This window comes from Mustela putorius, unplaced genomic scaffold (genome assembly GCF_011764305.1).
Source record: "Mustela putorius furo isolate JIRA1106 unplaced genomic scaffold, ASM1176430v1.1 tig00001059_pilon_pilon_pilon, whole genome shotgun sequence".
NCBI classification, from domain to species: Eukaryota; Metazoa; Chordata; class Mammalia; order Carnivora; family Mustelidae; genus Mustela; species Mustela putorius.
The window spans coordinates 2,503,826-2,524,565 of NW_025421553.1; the positions used below are offsets into that span (position 1 = coordinate 2,503,826).

Consider the following 20,740-nt stretch of genomic DNA (forward strand, 5'->3'; position numbering starts at 1 on the left):
CAGGTCACACACCAGCGTCCTCCCACCAGGATAAAGTGCACAGATGCTGCTGTTATACAGGCCTCAGATCTAACTTCTCAGCCAGACCGAGTGCACTAAAGTCACTTTCCTGTCTTGGCTTTAATTTCCTCATCTGTAAAATGGGGTAACAGTCCCACTTAGAACTGTTCTGAGAATTAAGTGGAAACTGCCAAACTGCTGCCACATAGTACATGCTCAGTGAGGCTAACGACCAAGGAAGATCCCATGCTTCTGAGTACATTCCTCACCTCACCCCTGTCCCAGACCAGCAAACCACAACACACTGTGTCCAAATGTTGCTTTATCTTTCGGCAGGAAAGATCTTCACAGTATCAAAAGTAAAGAATTGAAAAACAAGAACAAAAACAAAACCAAACACAAAGAGAGCAGTGTTGGGCCAGCAGTACCATCAGCCCCCGGCCCACAGGCCAGTCCAGCCCCCAGGCTCTGAGTGAGGGGGCTGCGTAGCACCAGGAAGCGGCTCTGCGGAGGTCTTGAGGGGCCCCAGCACAGCACAGCATCCATTCAACTTTTGGTTGGTCCAGGACGTGAGGAGCAGGGAGGATCTTGGGCAGGTGTAGGGATGTGGAGGAAGAAACTGTAGACCTTCAGCTGGCAGTTGGGGGTCTCAGGACACCCTGAAGCAGCTCGACCCGGCAGGGGGCTGAGAAAACAGAGCATGAGTGAGTGAGCTTGTGCCCTAGCCTCCCTGTGCTGGCTCTGGGTTTCCATGGGTCCCCTGCGTAGGAGGAGCTGCCTGCTGTTTTTTGCTCCCTGGGCTGAAAATGTTGAATAGACTTCCTTGATTACCTTCAGCAGAGGATGCAGGTTGAGACCCTGCCAGGGGACAGCTCCCCGGTAGCATGTCTATCCCATCCAGGGTGGGTAAGATCCCCGACTCTGGCCTTTGCTCTCCTGCTGACAGGTGGAGGAAAGGCAGCATATGCACTCTTGATTCCTGCCTCACACTCTGGGGACACAGCCCAGGCTAGGTCCCGAATCTGTGCCGGCACTGCTTTTTCACACATTCTCCGGCCTCCTGATCCCACTCTGAGGAGGGTGGAAAAGGTCAATGAAGAGCCCTTATGGTGGGGTAGGGCAGGGAGAAACATCCCCCGTCTTGGGAGAGAGATCAACCAAAGAGGGAGTCCTTGAGAGAAGATGGCTGATGAGGTTTCTTGGCTGACAGGAGCACTGGGCTGTGGGAGGAGGTATGCCCCTTTTTCTCTGAGAAGAGGCAACAAATGAAAGTGCCAGGGGTCCCCATAACTCCTGGATCCTGTGAAAGTGGACAAAAGGGGCAGGAGGGCGCCCTAGCAGAAGCTCCTGAGTGTGTGGACATTTCAGTTTGGCAAAAGACCAGGGAGTCCAGCCCCTTCAGAGAGAGGGGCTGAGCTGAGTCTAAAGACAGTCCTGTCTCCAGGCAGCCCAAGGGGCCATAGGGAGCCAAGCCTCAAGGGTGGGGAATCCTGACCCAGAGGAGGACAAGAGACTAGGCTGAACGTCCAGGAAGTCTGCTGCCCTGGCACTTACAAGAGAAGGAGGAGGATCCTCCTGGGGTTCCATGAGTTCAGCTCACCTGCCCCAGTTTCCTGTGCTTTAAAGGCAGTTGTGTCACCAGGCAGAAAAGGCCTGATCCCAGGGACAGAGCACAGGGTTAAGATAGGGCACTGCACAGCCATTAGGCCGCAAACCGGGCACCAAGGCCTGTGGGCCAGTAACTCTTCTCTCCTGCACTATGGTGCTCAGTCCAGTGGCTTCTTGGTCTTCTGTTCTCAGTCCACAGCGTCATCTGGTATGTCAGCATTTCACACAAAAGGACCTGTGTAGGTGGTTGGGAGAGGAGCCCCGAGCCCAGCTGGGGCTAGGTCTCTTCTTCAGGAGGCAGCTTAGCTATTAATTTCTTCATGGGGCTTGCCCTGGTTGGGGAGAGAGTGCTTACAAACTCCTCCATGCCTAAATGACCTCACTGAGGCCTTGGTCTATCTCATCTGCCCTCTCCCTGGTCCTCTGGCGCTAGCCCCTTCCTGCATGGCTTTAGCTGGAAAGCACCCTAAATGGCAGCCTACCAGGCTGGGCAATGAAATTCAACCCTGAGGCTAACAATGTCAGGAGTGGGGGCAGTCCTCTGGGGAGCAAGGCTGCCTCGGCTCTTGAGAGGCAGATGGTGAGGGAAGTGGAGGCCTGGTAGAGATAGCCCAGGGATGGCAGTGCAGGAAGGGCCTTCAGGAACATAGGCAGGAGGGCTCTAAGGAGGGTCTGGCCCAGGAGGGAGCTATGAAAGGACAGAGGCCTAGGCGTGAGGGGCCACAGGAGAAGAGATGGGGCCTGTGTCTTCAGAGCACATAGGCCTCACTGTGTCACTGCAGGGGCCAGGGCTGACAAGCCACTAGCCCAACTCGTGTGCTCCTGAGCATGAAATGGTGTGGTGGGGACACAAGGTGATAGAACTTGCAGAGAGAAGTATATGCAACACTTGGGGGTCCTCCATACCTCACTGAGCTGTGCTGGGAGTGGTTTTCTTGAGGCTGAAGTTGGTCCAGTTCACAGCAACTTTCTGACGAGTTTGCTTTGCAGAATCCAAACAGAACCTGTTAGGTTTGACAGACACCAGGGAAAGCACAATCAGAGGATCCCCCTTTCCTTGCTGGACCCCATTTCTAGTCCCATGTGTCTTGGTCACTAAAGGAACCAAGTCAGCTCTGTACAACCCCTCTGGTTCTAGAGTATTGCGGCCTAGCAGGTTACGAGAGCTTTCCTGACCTTCTGGACAGGGTGCCCGCGAGCCCATGAACAGTGTATGAAGACAGTAACACTGCCTTGGGATACAGGTTAGCCCCTCACGCTGTATCTTACTCTGGCTACACTGGGCTGCCTCCTGCTCCCCTCGGTACTGGGTGTTGCTTTCAGCCTCAAACCTCTGTACCTACTAGCTCTGCTGTCACAAAGGCCCTGCTTGACCTGGCCCACTCATCCTTACTTCTCCGGTCTCAGCCTGGTTCCCATCTCTTCTGGGAGCACTGCCCACCCCTGAATCTCAGCTTGGTCTGCAACCCCACATCCTTACTCCTCCAACAGCACTTACAGCTGGACTGTGTGTTTAGGCTTTCTCTCTCCATCTAGACTGCATCTGATTTGCCTCCAGCCCAGAACTCAGCCCAGGCAGAGGAGAGAAAGTGCAAATGAATATACAAAGTAAATAAAACTGGAGAAAGTCCTGCTTCTTGGGGCCTGAAGTGCCTCCTCCTCCCTGTCCCTTACACAGATGCCTTTTCCTGCCGCGTGGCCACCTGGGTTCCAGCAGATAGACTAGTGGGAGCGAGCCTGGCAAGGCTCTCTCTCTGAGGGTGTCAGGGTGAGGGTGGGTGTTAAGGCATCCCCACACCTACCTCTTGAAGTACTCCACCTCCCGGTCAGTCTCATCCATCTCCACCCCATCCATGTCCTTGGGCAGGAACACATCGTCTAGGAAGACACAGCCAGGAGGGCTCAGTGCCCACGGCCAGGCCTCTGGGGTCATGCTCTCGGGGCAGCACTGCCCAGACGCGAGGACTACCCTCCACCCTGTGGCCTGGCTGGGTGTGGGGGGGTCAACCACTCAGTTCCTGGTGCACTCACCCAAGGAGGCGGCCGTCTTCTCCTGCTTGTTGCGGCTCCGGCGGCTGCGGCCCTTGCCCTGTGGCAAGCTCTGTGGCCTTGCTGGGCCTGGGGGCTGCACAGACTCCTGCTCCAGAGGCCGTGCTTTGGCCTCACCTGGCCAGTTTCGCCAGGAGCTGCCCTTCTCGTCGGCTTTGGGGCTGCCAGCCCAGCCTGGTCCCGGTTGGCTTCCCCGGCTCCCCTCTCCAGCCTCGGCAAAGCTGCCCACTTTGGGAGGCTCCGGGGCCTTGCCTGGCTGCTTGGAGCTGGGGGTCTGGCCCTTGGCACTGGCAGCCTCTAGGCTGGCTGGGGCCCGGGGGGCTGGGCTTGCCTCATTCTTCTTGGCCTGACTGCCCTGTCTCTTGCCCTTCCGAGGCTTCCCACTTGAGGCCACAGGCTCAGGCAGCTCCTGCTTGTAACCTGGAACCTCCTTTGGGCTTGGCTCCTCAGGGCTAGGGTTGCCTGGCTTGGGTGTCTTGACCCAGATTACCCGGGAAAGGTTGGGCACAGCGTTGAGTCTCCTCACTAGCCCATTCTCAGGGATGATACCAGGAGGGGGTCCCCTCACCTCTGTCCATGGTGGGTGAGAGCCTCTCATTTCTGTCCATGGTGGGGCCGACTCACCTGGAACTCGTAACGTGTGGTTCTGAGAGGACCCCAAAGTCAAAGGGGATAGGTCAAGGTTAATATCAGGCCGTTGCTCTGAGGAGCCATTGAGGTTTGAGGGGGATAGGCTCTGGTGCTCTGGCTCAGCAGCCCCCTCCTTAGAGAATCCATTGCTGTCCATATTGAGCTCACACACACTGAAGCTGGCACGGATAGAGTCCTTGACAGTGTTCTTGATCTCTTGTAGACGGCTGCTCAGGAAGCTGTTGACCCGATCCAGCTCCCGGTCAGGCCACTCCAAGAGCCTCTCCCTGGCAGGCCTTGGCTCCTGGCTTCCGGAAACACTACGATTCACCTGCTTTAGAGCTTCTGCTGCCAAGTGGGCCTTTTCCTTTTCCTGCCAATATAAGAAGCAGTTTCAGCTAGGGCCCGGCAGCTGCTAGGCACAGTGTGACACCTGACACATCGGCCTGGGGCCCAGCTTTGCAGCTAACTGGCTAGACGCAGGGCCTTGGCCACCCGGACCTGCTCCCCCACTCTGCAGGAGTGAGGACGAAATGCAATGATACCGGTGCATGTTCTGGGGATGGAGACAGACCTAAAGGATAAGTTTTTATAGCTTGTTCATCAGAGTCCCCAGTGTCAGTCCTAGAGCCTAAAACCACTAGGACTCAAAGGGATAAGAATGCAGCTAATTGCACCTTGCCTGCCAGGTCTGACCTTAAGCGGTTCATTCATTTCCTGAGTCTCAGTGGACTCATCTGCAAAAAGTGGAAAAAAAAATTATGGGGTGAAGACCAAAGTGGGGATGAACAAGAGAGGGAGATGGCTGCTACAGTCACTCTCCAGCTCTGCTGGTATTCGGGGCAAAAAAAGTTGGCATTATGAGAGGCCTTTCAAGAAGTAAGACGGGGGTGGTGAGACCACCATGGGAGGTCAGACACTCTGGGTGGCAGGAATGTGTGTATGGGTGCTATGGAAGAGGGAGAAATTCTGTATAAAAGCCACTTACCACTCAGCTGCCTCAAGTAATCACGGCCAGTCCTAAAGTGTGCCTGATGGCCTACAATGCACAGCTACATGGGGCCCCACAAGTAAAAGCAGCCCCTCTGCCTAGGTGAGAACTGGGATGCTAGGCTCTCTCAGTCAGTGTGAACAGACCTGGTTCTGGAGAATGACAGTGAAGTCTGTGGACTCTGAGTCACTCCATTCCTCTACCCAACCTCCACACACCAGCAGACCAAGGAGGCCTTTAGAGGGAGAGGAGAGACAGATGTCAAAAGCCTATAGGAAGGAGGTGGTGGTGTTGGGCCAGGGGTTGGAGGACTTCCACTATTTCACATATTTCTAGCTGATTTGGGAATGGAGGGGGAGGAACAGGAAAAGGAAACTGGGGAGAGAAAAGAGGGCATGCCACCATCTCAGAGTCAACTTAAAAGAGGGTGACCCTGTGCCCCAATAGGGCTCTGCGACAGATCAATACCACCATTGTGGGACCTTGGACAAATCACTTACTCTCTCTGAACCTTACCGTTCCCCTTGGTGTATCTGGGAGAAAAACTGCCCACCTATAGCTCAGTGTTGCCCAGAGAACACCTGAGAGGGCATGTGTCCCCTTCCCCCAGTGCTGAAGAGGCTGTGACTTGGCACTGTGGTGCTCAAGCTGGGAAGCAGCTGAGCCTGCAGCAGTGTTTCTGGCCTTGTGCCATGGAGTTTAAGGCCATGAGCAGAGCTCTGAGGCCGCATGGATGGATGAAGGACTGGACGGCCCGTCACATCACTCCTCTCCTGTACCAGCACAGCTTTTTCTCTTAGGAATGGAGGTTCCATGGAGGACTTCAATTGCAAAAAAGAGTTCTGCTGCTAAACAAAGAAGTCTGAAAACAATTAGTTAGAGGAAGTGACATGGAACCAAGCATGATTTGGTAGTGAGAGGAGAGCACAGAACACATGCTTTCTGTTAACGTGCCATGAGCCGGATCCTTTCCTCACATTGTCTCGTTTAATCCTTACAACTGCCCTTGTTGCGCCATTATCCTCAATTTGCAGATGAGGACAACTGACTTTGGCACAAATAAGGAACTGGCCCAAGTTCACACGGCTAGAAAGTGGCAGAGTTGGGACAGCACACCCAGGTGTGATCTGCAGTTCCTAGGTCTTTTAGTCCTGTTTGACGATCACTTCTTGACCAGTGATGATGAGGCCTGGGCTGGGCTCTGGGGGATTCAGCTGTGCATGAGGAGTCTGTTTGCGGACTTGAGTCTGCTGGGGGAGACGGGCGTGTAAATAGGCTGTTCAATTCGGAGTGAGAGCGTAAGTGCTACAGGGAAGGACGGACAAGATGCTCTGGGAACTCAGACTGGGCCATCAGAGGTGTTTCCCAGAGGAGACAGCAGCTCACTGGGCCCCGGAGAGTGACAGGGATCATCCTAGAATGAAGACTAGCACTTTCTAGGCAGCAGGAACAGCAAGTGACTGGGGAACGGGCATACATGATCTTTAGGGAATGCCAACATTCACAGGGAGAACTGGTGCCCAGGTTTCTTTCAGGAGTGGTCGGGAGTGGTAGGTGGGAAGGCCAGGGAGGAGAGACTGAGAGATGAATCTGGCAAGCTAAGCAGGGGCTGAAGAGCCCTGCAGGTCAGGTTCAAGTCTGCGTTTGACGCTGAGGGCAATGTTTGGCCACTGAAGGCTTTTTTAGTAGCAGCGGTAGGGTGGGGAGAAGTGGGTGGTTTGACCTATTGGGAGGTTGTGTGGCCAGGACTCAAGGACAGGTGGGGAGATGGGATGAGCCACAAAAAACAGCCACAAATACTGATGACTACTGGGGCCGCCGCCGCTTCCCTGACCACGTGTGCTCTCCATTGAGCCTTTCTGTGCATCACTGTTTCATTCCCGCAACCATCTGAGTTAGGCTCTACTGTTATTCTCATGTTGTGGATGAAGAAACTGAGGCCTAGAGGTGAAGTGATATGCCCAAGGTCATCCAGCAAGTGTGCAGAGCCAGGTTTCAAACTGAGGTCCAATTCCAAGGCCCGCTGCTCTCGATTACCACGACGCATTCCTCCCAGGATGGCACCCTGGGTTCTGGTTCGGGCAACTTGGTGGCTGGTGGCGCCATCAACTAGACAACAGTGGAGAAGGAAGAGCAGGCCTCCTTGGAGAGAGAGAACAAGCTCAGTTTTGGATGTGCTCAGTCTGAGGACCAGGACATCTGTGAGGAGGTGCCTCGTAGCAGCAGGAGTTTTCAATGTCAAGTTCAGGGAGGAAATATGAAGACATAGTGAACCAGGAAAAACACTATCTAGATGGCTTTCTTTGCTAGGGAGAGGGCCTCAAGGGGAGAGTCAGAAGAAAGGAAGAGGGGTCCATGAAGGAGACAAAAGAGAGGTCAGAGAAGGTAAAAAATTTGGAGAACACGCATTCCCACTGTTCTTCCCTTCCGCCACCTGGCCAAGGACATGTGAGCCAAAGAGAACATGTTTGAAAAGGATAACCAATACAAAATGCCTAGTGGACAGAGAAGATGGGTTAAGAGGGTATGGTTTAGCAACAAAGATGTCACTGGTGGTTCTGTGGCGGGGAGGGAGGAAAACAGTTTGCAATGAGCTGATAGAAAAAACAGTGAACGCAGACAGCAGTTTTCAAGAAATTTGACTGGGATGGGAGGAAAGAGATAAGGTGATGGCAAGAGAGAGGCTGTATGCTCAAGGCACAAAAGAGAGTGAAATGCTGATGGGAGCCAGCCTAGGAGAGGCTGGAGCCAGGGCAGGAAGCCAACCTTAGATTGAGGTGGCAGGAAAGGACTGCACGGCCTTAAGCAGAAGGGGTAACTCTTCTCTCATGACAAGAAGGAAAGTCTGCCGGTGGAATGGTACGACGTTTGAGGAAGTGCCTATTCACTGGCTTTTTTCCTTGTTGAACCAGGAAATGAGTTCATCTAACAAAAAAGAAAAGAGGGGTGGGTAAAGCCTGGAGATTGGAAAAGAATCTGGAGGGCTGACAAAGGGTCTGTGAATAGAAGTGATGAAGAACAAGTAGACCAGAGGCGTGCTAGGCAATGTGAAGGCGCAGGCAAGCAGGGGACCACACGGCCTGGGTGCCACAGACAGATATGATCCAGCACTTTCCTAGAGGTGTGGAAGGGGAGAGGCAGGGAGGGGGTCAAACCCAGGGCTGTGATTTTTCTTAGTGGGTGTAATAGAAGAGCAACAGGACAAGGAAATGAGAGTATTGGTAAGACAGCGAGTGAATGATGGTCAGGGGATCTCTATGGCTTAGGAAGAGGAGAAAGGGCAAGGTGACAGCCTTCAGTGGATGAAGAGGAGTGGCCAAGAGACTGTAGATGGCAGAGCCAGGGTCAATTTCAAAGGAGTAGGGGTTAGTACATGAGAGATAGTCACGGTCTGGAAGTGGTACAAGGGAGCAGAAAGATACTCAGCTTTTTTGGTCTCCTGAGGTGTGAGAGAATGAGCAATCTCCACTGGACGGCTCCCAGGAGAAGCTGTTTTTGGTGGATAGCCAGACTGTGGTTAAGTTTGAGAGGTAGAGGAAGAACACTGGAGAGGAGGCTGATGCATAACGGATAATGACCATGACTGCCTATCACCTGACCTTGCAACTGCCTGGTGCAATGTTGCACTCTGGCTTCTAGACTGGACCAGGCAGACAGAAGTGGTGCAGCAGGTTTCTGAATGAGTGCGTGGAGTGTGATAAATGGCAGGGGAGAGACACGTGTGAGGTACAGTACTGTGGAAGAAGTTACCTGAGGAGATCTGAGCTTGGAAGGAAGTTGCCAGGAGGAAAAGGAAGGGAGAGAAGAGTGTTAATAGCCTTATCAGCAAATGGGTAGGGATGTGTGGGCACACAGATTTATGAAAAGTACACCAGACCCGGGAACTTCAAAGTATTCCTGCTTGCTGAGACCTAACTGGAAACCACTGCCTCAAGAAGCCAGGGAAGGCTGAGAGACTGCTGTTGCCCACCGGACACTTCTGGTCAGGCAGCACTGGATGGGAGAAAGTAAGTGCTGACCATTTTCTGAAGGCAGTGGTGGGACCGCTTGGCTCACTACTTCAGGCTGCAGGGAAAGGGTCCTGGTTTGTCCTTTGGGCTGGAAAAAGATGTGGAATTACTGCTGCTTTCCAGAGCACTAGGGCTGTTTGACCACCCAGGACCTGGAGCTAGCTGGTTGTCACAACCAACTCTTCAGCTGCTGGGCTCCTAAGTGTGGCACTGTGCAGATGCAGCTGGGGGCAGGCAGGTGAAGAGGTAACTAGGTGGCAGGGGATGAGTTGCCAAGCCCAGGGGCTCGCCTGGGAGCAGGGCTACCCAGGAATAGCTTATTGGATTCTCTCCTCAGCCCTCTGAGGAGCTCCCTCAGCCCATGGGCTGGGTCACTCCCATGGCTTCAATTACATCTCCAAGCTGACAATTCCCAGCCCCACACCTCCATCTCCACTTGGAGGTCTCCTGAGAACCTCTGCGTCAACGTGCCCCAACTGAATTCCCTGTCTTCTGCCAATCCTGTCCTTGCTCAGTGAAGGGCACACCATCCTGCCAGTCACCCAGGCAAACACCTGGAAGACATCTCTGACTTCATCTCTGTTCCATCATCAGATCACCAAAGCGAGTCATGTCTGCTTCCCTTGCTCCAGACTCACCATCAATCAGCTTTCCCTGGGCCTCAGTGTCCCTTCAGGGAGGGTCATGCCTCTAGGCCACCTTCCACAGGGCCACACGGTCATGGTGGCAAACAGATCTGACGAAGTACATCCTTTGATAAAAGCCCTGCAGTGATGCCCCCTCAGCAACAGGACCAAGTCAGAACTCTTCAGTGGGACCTATGAGGCCCTTTCTCACCTCTACTAACTGTTCTGCCTCTCCTCTATTTGAGCTTGGACTAACCTCAACTGCTGTGAATGTTCTATGCCTGCTACCAGAACTCACTCTATGCCTGAAACAGAACTCACTCCCTGAAACTCAGCTCTCAAGCCAGCCTCTTGGTAAGCCATTTCCAGCGTGCCAACCTGGATGGGGGGGCTTCTCTCATCCCCAGGCTTGTCACATGATAACATGCTCATCCAGTTTTGTGTCAGTCTCTCCACTGGACTGAGCTTCTCCAGGGTGAGAACTTAACTGCGTCATGCTTTGGCTCCCAGTATTTGCAGAAGTGTTTGCTGAATGAATACATGACTGACTGACTGAAGCAAGTCCTGTGCTTTGAGGAATCCAGCAAGCAGCTTCTGAGGCCAGGACTCATCTTGCCTCCAATCACTGGCCCCAGGCTCCCTGACCCTGATGCCTCCCAAACGCATTCAGACCTTCCCAGAGCAGTGAGCTGCGCCGAAGCTTCTGGCAGCCAACATCACTCATGCCCCACAAGTCTTGGGGGGTTGGGGCGAGGGATTCGTCAGGGAGGAGAGGCAGTAGAACTAGGCTCCCCCCCCACACCCACCTTCTTTTTCAGCTTGTGCCGGGCCCGCTTGGCGGCCCTGGCGCTGTTGGGGGCTTTAGGCTCCGTGCTGTTGATGAATTCCAGCAGCTCATCCACATCTCGGTGGTCCACGGCGGGCTCCCCAGGGATCCCGCCCAGGGCGCCCCCCTTCACGGGCAGCTCCTCTTTCCGCCTGGTCAGCCTCGAGCGGAGCTTCTCTCGGATCTCTGTATAATTCCGACTCGTCGGGGCAGCGGGTGGCTGGGGGAGGGGGAGGTGCTGATGTTACACCCTGGGCCTGGGAAGCCCGGAGCACTCCCACCCGCTGGCACCGAACATGTGGCGAGAAGCGAGACAACTGTTCTTTCTACTATAGCCGCAAAGGCCAAGTGGCTTCAGCCTCCGCCAGACCCAGAGCTGAGGCGGCGGTGGGCGGAGGGAGTGGGAGGTACGTAACAGCATTGTGAGCACACTGACTTGGGAGCCAGGAAAGCAGGTTTGAGCCCGGGCTTTGTCACTTGGAAGCTGTATGACCTTGGGCAGGTCACTGAGTCTTTGTGTGCCTCGATTTTGTCATCTCTAAAATGAGAATAATTACTTTTAGTTTAAAGGTGACTAACAATGTAATTACTTTCATTTCTTCCGTCCTCAACTGCTCTACCCTACCCGGCGGCCCTTTCCTCTTCACTTTAGGAGACTTCTGAGCTGCTTTCGCCCTCTGTCCAGAAACAGCATGTACTCTGCCCTGAGCCTCCTGCCTGGTGCCATCTGGGCTCACGGCCTGTCCCTCGCTGGCTCTCACGCTTGGGGGACGGAGAGCCTTTGCTTCCATTCTGCCTTCATCACGCACAAGCGTTCGCTTCTCTGTGATTACACACGTATGCATGCTCATCAGAATCATAGCTTTCTCTCTGCCACTTCCTTTCCTTTTGCCTAAGGAAAAAAAGTCAATCTTAAGAGAAACCATGAAAAAAGCAAAGGTAGCAAGGTGTTTAAAAATCCCTACCTCACCAATGTGCTTTAAGGATCAAGTGAGCGGACACAGGCTGCAAGGACTCAGAGGGTCCCAGTGTGGTGGTTATCCCTGTGAGTGGGGGGGTGGGGGTGGGGGGTGGGGGGTAGGGGGGGGTAGGAGAGTTGGGGGGTGGGGGTGTCTCTGGGGAGAGCAGCTCCTTTGGCTCACCTTGACTGGCCCCCAGCCCTCTCTGGCCTGGGCAGGTTCACTCACCGCATTGTGGCCGAAGAACTCACAGTAGCAGCAGTCACAGAACTTTCCATCTCTCTGGTGAGTGGAGGATGAGGTGCAGGAGCTGCGCTCTGAGCTGCTGTCCTCTTCTTCACCCAGGCCCTCATCTGCTTCGCAGGGCTGGGGCAGCTGGCAGGCCAGACCACTGTGTGTAAACTTGTGTCCCTTGCACCCAGGGTCCCTGCTGATGGGGGAGAAAGACAAGCCCACAGGTGAGGGAGGGCAGGGAAGGAGCAGGCCGCAGCAGGAGCCTGGGGAAGCACCCCCACCACTGCAGTTCTGAATACCCTTCGTCTGCCTCATCCCACAAAGGCCAAGGCAGTCAGGTCATATCAGTATTTCTCACAGTAACAAAGCCAACACCCTCGCTGTCTCTCAGGCCCTGTGCCTGCACCCACTGTGTGGCCCTCTTGGAGGGTCACACAGTGGGCGTGTATACCTCTCTATGCTACTGTATATCACACTTTACTCTGATGGTCTGTTTGCCCACCTGTTTCTCAGAGCAGACTGCATTCTCTAAGGGCAGGAACTATGCCACTTCTATATTTAGGTCCCAGTGTGGAGCATAACAGCACTGTACACAGCACGTGCTCAGTAAGTAGGTATCCAAACAGATTAGTGGGCCGATGGCTACCCTGGAGCATCCGAAGGAGGCTGAGGTCAATTTCATCCTCTAAGGTTCTTCGATGGAGTCTGCCCCAGTGGGTAGAGCTGCCTTCATGTGGGGCCTTATAGTTAGGAAAGGAATTGTCCCATGTGGCCCAGACTCTAAGAGTGATTTTACTGTTTGGGTCTGGTACTCTAATTAGCATTATTATTTCTAAGCGTCTCCCAAGTCCTCCAAAATAGATGTTGCTACCCCCATCCTACAGTGGAAGTAACTTTAAGAGTCCGAGTGCTTAACTGTTTTGCTCAAAGAGTGGCTAGGACTCAGCCTGTGCCTTGCAAAGTTCATGCCCTCCCACTGTACTGCTTTGCCTCTGGACTTGAGGATGCACTGGGGGCATCAAGTAATACAGCCCATTTTTTCAGGGTAAGAAAAGACCTGGGCCCACGAAGTCCCATAATTGGAGCCGGAAGAACAAAAGCCCTGGGTTAGAAGCTGGAGTGCCCTGGGCTGGGGACAAGGGGTGGGAGCTAAGAGAAATGGCAGGGTGAGGAGCAGTGAGGCGGCTTGGCTCTCAGGGCAGTCTATTGAGCAAGAAGTAGAAAACAAGGGGCAGAAACCATTATCAGTGGTACTCAGAGAAGCTGAATCCAAACTAACCATTTCTCACCCACATTAGCAAAATCAAAGCACCCAGTGCTGCTGAAAATAAGAAGAAACTAGCACCCCAAGATTGGTGGTTACATCAATTTGGAGAGCCCTTTGGAAAGCAATTTTTCAATGTGTATTAAGAATCCCCGGGGCACCTGGGTGGCTCAGTGAGTTAAGCCGCTGCCTTCGGCTCAGGTCATGATCTCAGGGTCCTGGGATCAAGTCCCACATCGGGCTCTCTGCTCAGCAGGGGGCCTGCTTCCCTTCCTCTCTCTGTGATCTCTTCCCTTCCTCTCTCCTACTGTGATCTCTCTAAAAAAAAAAAAAAATCCTCAAAAAAGGGGCACCTGGGTGGCTCAGTGGGTTAAAGCCTCTGCCTTCAGCTCAGGTCATGATCCCAGGGTTCTGGGATCTAGCCCGCATCAGGCTCTCTGCTCAGTGGGAAGCCTGCTTCCTCCTCTCCCTCTGCTGCCTCTCTGCCTACTTGTGATTTGTCTGTCAAATAAATAAATAAAAATCTTAAAAAAAAAAAAATCCTCAAAAAAGACATTTTGACAACCTTTAAACTAAGAACTTCTTTCTTTCTGAGGGACCTATTCCAAGGAGAAAAAAACACAAAAGAGGAAAAAGCTTTAAGCAAAGCCATCTTTAGAGAGATTATTTACAATGTTAAAATACTGGTGACTTAAATCATCAGCAACTGGAAAACAGTGAAGTATACTATGGAGAATATTCTCTAGCCTTAGGCCAAGAAGACCACATAGGAACCAAACAAGGAAAGCTGAGTGAAACAGGACAACAAAAAGCTGCACACTTTATAGACACCACCACCGTGTGGGAAAGACCTGTAAGGAAAACTGCCAGCACTGGTGGTACTGGGGTGGTAGGATTTTACAATGAGAAAATACAAATGCGTACTAAACACAGATCTGATTTATAATACAAAAATACACACTTCTCCAAAGAATTTTATCTTCCACATCTCCATTACTATAAACTTCCTCAGTACTCAGTTACTTCAGGGAATCCTTAAGCCTGTACTTCCGAACTCAAATACAGATTTGGGCGCAAGGACGTTTATTACAGCCTTGTTTTTAGTGGCTAAAAACTAGAAATGCCCAGGGGTGCCTGGGTGGCTCAGTGGTTAAGCGTCTGCCTTTGGTTCAGGTCATGATCCCCAGGGTCCTGAGATTGAGCCCTGTGTTGTGTCGGGGCACCCTGCTCAGTGGGGAGCCTCCTTCTCCTTCTGCCTGCCACTCTGTGTCCTTGTACTCACGCTCTCTGTCAAATAAATAAAATCTTAGAAACAAAAATCAGAATGCCCCAATGTCCAGAAATAGGGGAATGATAAATTATGCTTAGAGGTATACAGTAAGACATTTTGTGGTCACTTGAAAGTTTTTTTTGAAGAATCTTAACTGGGGAAATGATCTATAATGTTAAAAAAGAACTACACAACAATGTATAAACATGGACCTAATTTATATGCAGAGACATCAGAAGAAATATATACTGCAGTATTACAAACTGGGGCACCTGGGTGGCCCAGTGGGTTGGGGCTTCTGCCTTCGGTTTGGGTCATGATCTCAGGGTCCTGGGATCGACACCCGCATCGGGCTCTCTGCTCATCGGGGAGCCTGCTTCCCTCTCACTCTCTGCCTGCCTCTCTGCCTACTTGTGATCTCTCTCTTCTGTCAAATAAATAAATAAACTCTTAAAAAAAGAAAAAAAAGAAGTTGATCATTCGTGGCACATGGGTGGCACTCAGTCAGTTAGGTGTCCAACTCTTGATTTCAGCTCAGGTCATGAGCTCAGGGTTATGAAACTGAGCCCTGTGTTGGGCTCTGAGCTCTCCGGGGCGTCTTCCTATGGATTTTCTTTCTCTCCCTCTGCCCCTCACCCTGCTCGTGCACGTGTGCTCTCTCTCTCTCAAAATAAATAAATAAACCTTAAAAAAAAAAGTTTGGGGCGCCTGGGTGGCTCAGGTCATGACGAGCTGAAGGCAGAGGCTTAACCTGGGATCGAGCCCTGCATCGGGCTCTCTGCTCGGCAGGGAGCCTGCTTCCTCCTCTCTTTCTCTGCCTGCCTCTCTGCCTACTTGTGATCTCTGTCAAATAAATAAATAAAAATCTTTAAAAAAAAAGTTTATTGTTAGGTTGTGAGGAAATTTTTTTCTTCATTAGACATCTCTGAATTTTTCCAAGTTTTTATTTTTTAAAAGATTTTATTTATCATTTGACAGAGAGAGACACAGCGAGAGAGGGAACACAAACAGGGGGAGTGGGAGAGGGAGAAGCAGGCTTCCTTGCCGAGCAGGAAGCCTGATGCAGGGCTTGATCCCAGGACCTTGGGATCATGACCGGAAACAAAGGCAGACGCTTAATGACTGAGCCACCAAAGCGCCCCTCCAAGTTTTTAAAAAAACAATAAACACCTACTTCTGATTGTAAAAACTATACAAAAGACACAGAGTCTACCCTTTTTTTATTTTCTAAGATTTACTTCTCTATCCTAGAGAGATCATGAGCCGGGGAGGGGTATAGCTTTGTAAAGTTTCTCAACTCAAGGCTGAAATTGGCAGGGAGTATGCCCTTCGTGCCACTCACTTACCTGTGAGTGCTAGGGAGCTGCTGAGAGCTGGGAGGTGGGAGGAGAGGCCCGCTGCAGTGCCCACTGCAGTGCCCGCTACAGGGGTGGCTGCACCCCGAGAATGGTGGAGGCATCTTCAGGAGCGGCATGCTGGTGGAGGGCAGGTGGGGGGTCTGACATACCCCTGGGGTGTGGGGGGCGGCAGCAGCGGCAACAGGGCATTCTGAAGCCTGGGCAGGGAAAGGCGCTGCCGGGGTGGCAGGCAGCAGGTGTGGGTGGGGTGGTGAGCCGAAGGATCCAGGGTGAGACGGGATCAGCGATGCTGGCTGGGGGTGGTGGCCAGTGGGGCTGTTAGGTGGAGCAGTGAGGTCTGAGTGCCGGTGGTGCTCCGAGATAGAGAAGACCTCACCTGTGGATGGATGGGGAAGAAGGAGGTCAGAGAGAGAGCCAAGACCCTAGAAAGGAAAGCCCAAGGGCTCACTGTCACAACATCCTGCTTACTGTGACCAGAGGGTACCTGTCTGGGGACAGCCTCTCAGCACAGTGAACCATGTGAACTTTTGAAAAGTCTAGCAGTATCTTGGGCTGGAGAGTTTTCCCTGCAGGGAGCAACTTGGTTGGACAGGCTTGAGGAGCCCAGATCTGAGAGAAGGACCCAGGAATGCCCACCCCATGGAAGGCCACAACACCTCTGCTGTGAAACAAATAGGGGATATGTGTCCTGTCACTTGGGGTTTCTCTAGGGGTCTCTCCAGGACTTGCGTGCTTGTAAGCATTCCTCGGGTCCAGAAAAGGGTCTAGAGAAGCCAGTGGAGCCACAGGCCAAAGCTCTGCCTCTGGGCCATAGGGACTGAGGCAGCCAGGGTATGCCAGACTCTGGGGTGGCCCAATATCAGAGAAGTACGAAAAGGCTTTGCTGAGTCTTCTTTGGCTTATGGATCAAAATAAATGGAATTCTATTCAACTCCCACAATTCTGGGAGTAGCACCCCTTTGGAGAACTCAGGCCCTCAATTTTGTTATTCTTCTTCTTCTGTATTTTAATTCCAATATAGTTAACATGGAGTGTTACACTCATCTCAAGCCCTCAATTTAGAAATAGACATTAATGAATATTTACATAGTACCTCAATAACCCAAGAATTTTTCTTTGGGTATCTAAAGGTTAACTCAGAGTATAAAGAAAGCTTATATAAACGTGACCTTGGCAAATAATTCTGGCAGTCTGCACCAGCAACTTCTTGTGCTTTTACATGTGTCCCTTAGGTGGAGAAAAGAAGTTCTGAGAAGACAAAGCACCTGGGTCCTCTGTGCTGCTGCAGGGGACAGGTGTTAGGTGGCTGATGTCCAAACTCCCTAAGGACACTCCCAGACTCCACTTTCTGTTCAGCCAGTGTTTACCACGTCCTCTCCTGAATCTGAAGGGAAAGCTGTCAGAGCCAAGGACAATATTTTTCAACTTCAGAGTTCTGGGGAAAGGAGTGTCATGGAGACAGCCAAGGGCTAGGTATCCCCTGCTTCCATCAGAACAGATCCTTTTTTACTTATTTTAATAACTGACCTGGTTTGTCTAACACAGTGGTTAGAAAAACATAGCTCTCTACATTTATGCGGCCTGGCTCTCTCCCGAGCTCAGAGACTCACCAGGGACGGTAGAAGGACTCCCGAGTGAGCTACCCGGCACGGCCCCACTGGAGTGCGGAGAGTTCCAGAGGCCCGAGAGCTTATGTGCTGACAGGAAGGAGCTGGGATCCCAGTCCCCTGAGTTCCCATGGCAGGAGGAGGAGGACGAGGACGATGAAGAGGAGGACGAAGAGGAATGAGAGTCACCCCCACAAGACTGTGATTTGCAGGATGTGTGTGACAAGGAGATCTGGAGAAGGGGGAAGAAAAAGGCTCATGGTAAAACAGCAAACATCAGAGCCAACCCTCTGCTGCCTTAACTTACTCAGGAGCACCTCCTCCTCCAAGCCCTGTGCCATGGCCAAAGTACAATTCCCAAAACACCAGGTGCAAGGGCAAGGCCTTTTCTGGGGAAGGAGCAGTGATGCTCCCAGTAAAGTGGAGTGTGTGGATAGTGTTGAGAGAGACTACAGTAGAGATACAGACTGCCTGTCAACTGTGGGTCTTTAGGGAGTCCTGAGAGCTGCCAAGGAGAGGAAGTGTCTTTAAGCCCAAAGTCGTAAGCTGACACGATCCTGGGGTAAGAGAGGGACTGCGGGGGAAGGAGAAACAAGAAAATTCTGACTGCTGTGATTCAGGAGATGCCACTTAGATGGCTCCTGGGCATCTCGGAGGCTTTCTAACTGAGGCACACGGTGGACCCTCAAACCAACCTTTGCCATCCTTGTCATACCGGTTGGCTTTCAAGCTGTCACAGGGCTGAAGGCAGCACGGTGACACAGAAGGGGCAGAATCTCCATTGACAGTACCTACAAGCAGGCCCTCACACCACAAAAGCTCCCTCAGGGCCGAGGTGGCTGCCTGCAGCCTCTCCGTTCTTGCCCCAATTGTGAGCCCAAGCTGCTACTGCTGTCTGGAAACGGCCCAACAGCCCCTCAGGGACTGGGTGCAGGGGCTGCTGGAGGAGAGCCACCTGAGAGGGCAGAGAAGGAATAGCTCAACAGCCTGATCTCTCTGGGCAGGGTGCCCTCCTGCATTCAGGGACCCCCTTCTCAACCGTTACCTACCGCCACTGCATGCTCTCGACCTGTCTGCCTTTCATCTTCCTCCATGCTCTTTCGGCAACTCTGGCAGACCCACAGAGGCATCTCGCCTAGGAGATTCTTGACAAGCTTTGGCATGAAGTCAGGGGGCAGCTTCTCACCCTGCAACACCAGTCCATTTTGGGAAGGGCCTTCTTCCCAGCCTTTGCGTTCCCGATGACATAGCAGGCAGCAAGTCTGCACAGACTGGGTGGAGGTGGGGGGAACCTGTCCAACAGACAGAAACAGGGTTTCCCAGGAGGGGAAAGGCTCTGCTTAGAAATAATATTAACCATACTAATAACTTCACTTATTACGTGCCAGGCACTGGGTTAGGCACTTTCTATACATAATTTTAGTCCTTGTAATAGATCTGCAAACTAGGTGTTACTCCTTTTTCTTTTCTTTAAAGACGAAAGAACAGATTTTGAGAAGTTAAGTAACTTGCCCAAGAATATAGAGCTAGTGAGTGGCTGAATTAGGAATTGAACTCCTAAGTGAGCTACTCCTAAGTGACTTCAAAGCTCATGCCCAAATGCCCTGATTATCTCCAAATCTTGAAGGTTAAAGAAAAGTCCCCTTCCTTCTCTGGTATGTCAGGGAGAGGCCACAAATCTTGGGCTGTCTTTGCAGTCCACAGACCAATCCCCACCTGGGGGTTGGGAAGATCCTTTCAGTTAATGTTGAGTTTGAGAGAACGTGTGGCTTTCCTGAAAGCTGCAGAATTCCATTAGGAGCACAGCAGCGTTTTGGAGGAAGGGTTTGCAGAGCTAATCAGAAAGAATTAATTCAACATAAAACTGAGACGGAGAAAAGGTAAAGCAGACCCTGGTGCTTCTGAGAGGCAGTGAGGCATGGTGAAAAGAACCTGGGCTTTGGGGGTCAGACTGACCTGCATTCTAATGCCTGACCGAGCACACGTTAGCTAGGTGATCTTGAGCAAGTTATTTAACTTTCTGAACTCCAACTTCCTACCTATCTTGCAGAGTTGATGTGAGACTCAATGCATAAAAGGAGAAAGTGCCTAGCCCCGAGCATGCTCAAAGCATAGTCCCAATACACAGTAATTATTATTTGGACTTTTTTTCCTTTTAGGACAAATGGCATAGAAATATAAGTCTATAGGCTTTTATGTCATATTGAGGGGTACTGATTGGGAGACTGATTACATTTAATGACCCCAATTAGTGGCTTTCTTATATTCTGCAGCTTCGGAAAGCTCCTATGCTCGCTTCTATACCACCAACACCACTGCTTCCAGGGCTATTCTGCAACTTTGTAGAACCCTCTTTCTCTGACACTGGCACTGGTCACGTCACTTTCTTTAGCCAATGGGATGTTAGCAAATTTGCTCCCAGCTTAAGCTTTACAAGTATGTATGCATTTCTACTTGGTTCTTTGCATGGCTGGGCTTGATCACTCTTGCACCCCTGCCTGCCATGAGAACATGACCGGGCTAGCTGCTGGAGTGATGTGAGAGATGTGTGGAGAAATCTGAGTCTTCCTTGCTGATTGGCCAGTGGATCAGGTACATGAGTGAGCCCAGCTGAGATCCGCCAAGCTGGCCCTGATCGACAGAAACACCCAGTCAACCCAGAGACTCATGAGAAATAATAAATGGTGCTGTTCTAAGCCATTAAGTTTTGGGGTGGTTTGTTACATGCAATAGTTATATTAACTGATATACCTTCCAAACTTACCCACCACTAGGTAACAGGTGTTTGCAGAGGCCTAAGCAAAGGAATAAGGGAATCATCCTCAACCTACCAAGAAAATAAATGCCATCATCTTTCTCAAATAAAATCACCTTCTCACAATAAATTGGCATCAGGGTATCCTTAAATCTGTAATGATACAATTACACTGACCTCGGTCTCTGGTTTCTAGAAAAAGAAAGGAACCAAATAGCAGTACCAGGAACATAAGGAAACATCTGGGGAAGAACAAGGATGTCGGAAAAGGGTAACAGAGAGAGAGAAATCTTAAACGTGGAACCTATGTGAGACACTGCCTAAAAAGTTTCTGTCAAGGGAACATTTCAGTGGACAAGACAGCTGTTGAACTGCAGCTGTAAAAGGATATAGCTTCTAACCCACTGCTGGTATCTCATGGAAGGGTGGGAAACTGATGGAGAAGGACAGTACTGGGAGAAGTCAGGCAAAGGGGGCGTTTTTGAGAAGTGTTCCCAGGTAACTTTTCATAGCTGTAAGATGCCATAGCAACTCCAGAGGGAGGAGGTGAGGC

At 51.6% G+C, this 20,740-nt stretch overlaps 1 protein-coding gene across 18 annotated transcripts in view; it reads right to left on the reverse strand.

Moving 5' to 3' along the window:
- Positions 1-303: 303 nt before the first annotated feature.
- FAM193B (family with sequence similarity 193 member B) overlaps positions 304-20,740 on the reverse strand; it is a 32,366-nt gene continuing 11,929 nt past the window's right edge. For 5 of the 18 annotated variants that reach the window (XM_045087112.1, XM_045087119.1, XM_045087121.1 and 2 more), the window contains 9 exons: positions 18,482-18,724; positions 17,436-17,664; positions 15,814-16,201; positions 11,928-12,129; positions 10,721-10,960; positions 3,640-4,660; positions 3,411-3,486; positions 2,515-2,612; positions 304-685 (listed from right to left, as the gene is read on the reverse strand). In XM_045087112.1, the coding sequence (XP_044943047.1) occupies positions 2,516-2,612; positions 3,411-3,486; positions 3,640-4,660; positions 10,721-10,960; positions 11,928-12,129; positions 15,814-16,201; positions 17,436-17,664; positions 18,482-18,724 (2,496 nt within the window). In that variant the 3' untranslated portion in view covers positions 304-685; position 2,515. Of the gene's footprint in view, positions 686-831; positions 940-1,600; positions 1,844-2,514; positions 2,613-3,410; positions 3,487-3,639; positions 4,661-10,720; positions 10,961-11,927; positions 12,130-15,813; positions 16,202-17,090; positions 17,210-17,435; positions 17,665-18,127; positions 18,388-18,481; positions 18,725-20,196; positions 20,260-20,740 lie in introns of those variants that run through there. The other 13 variants (XR_006608685.1, XR_006608686.1, XR_006608683.1 and 10 more) reach the window with 13 other exon arrangements.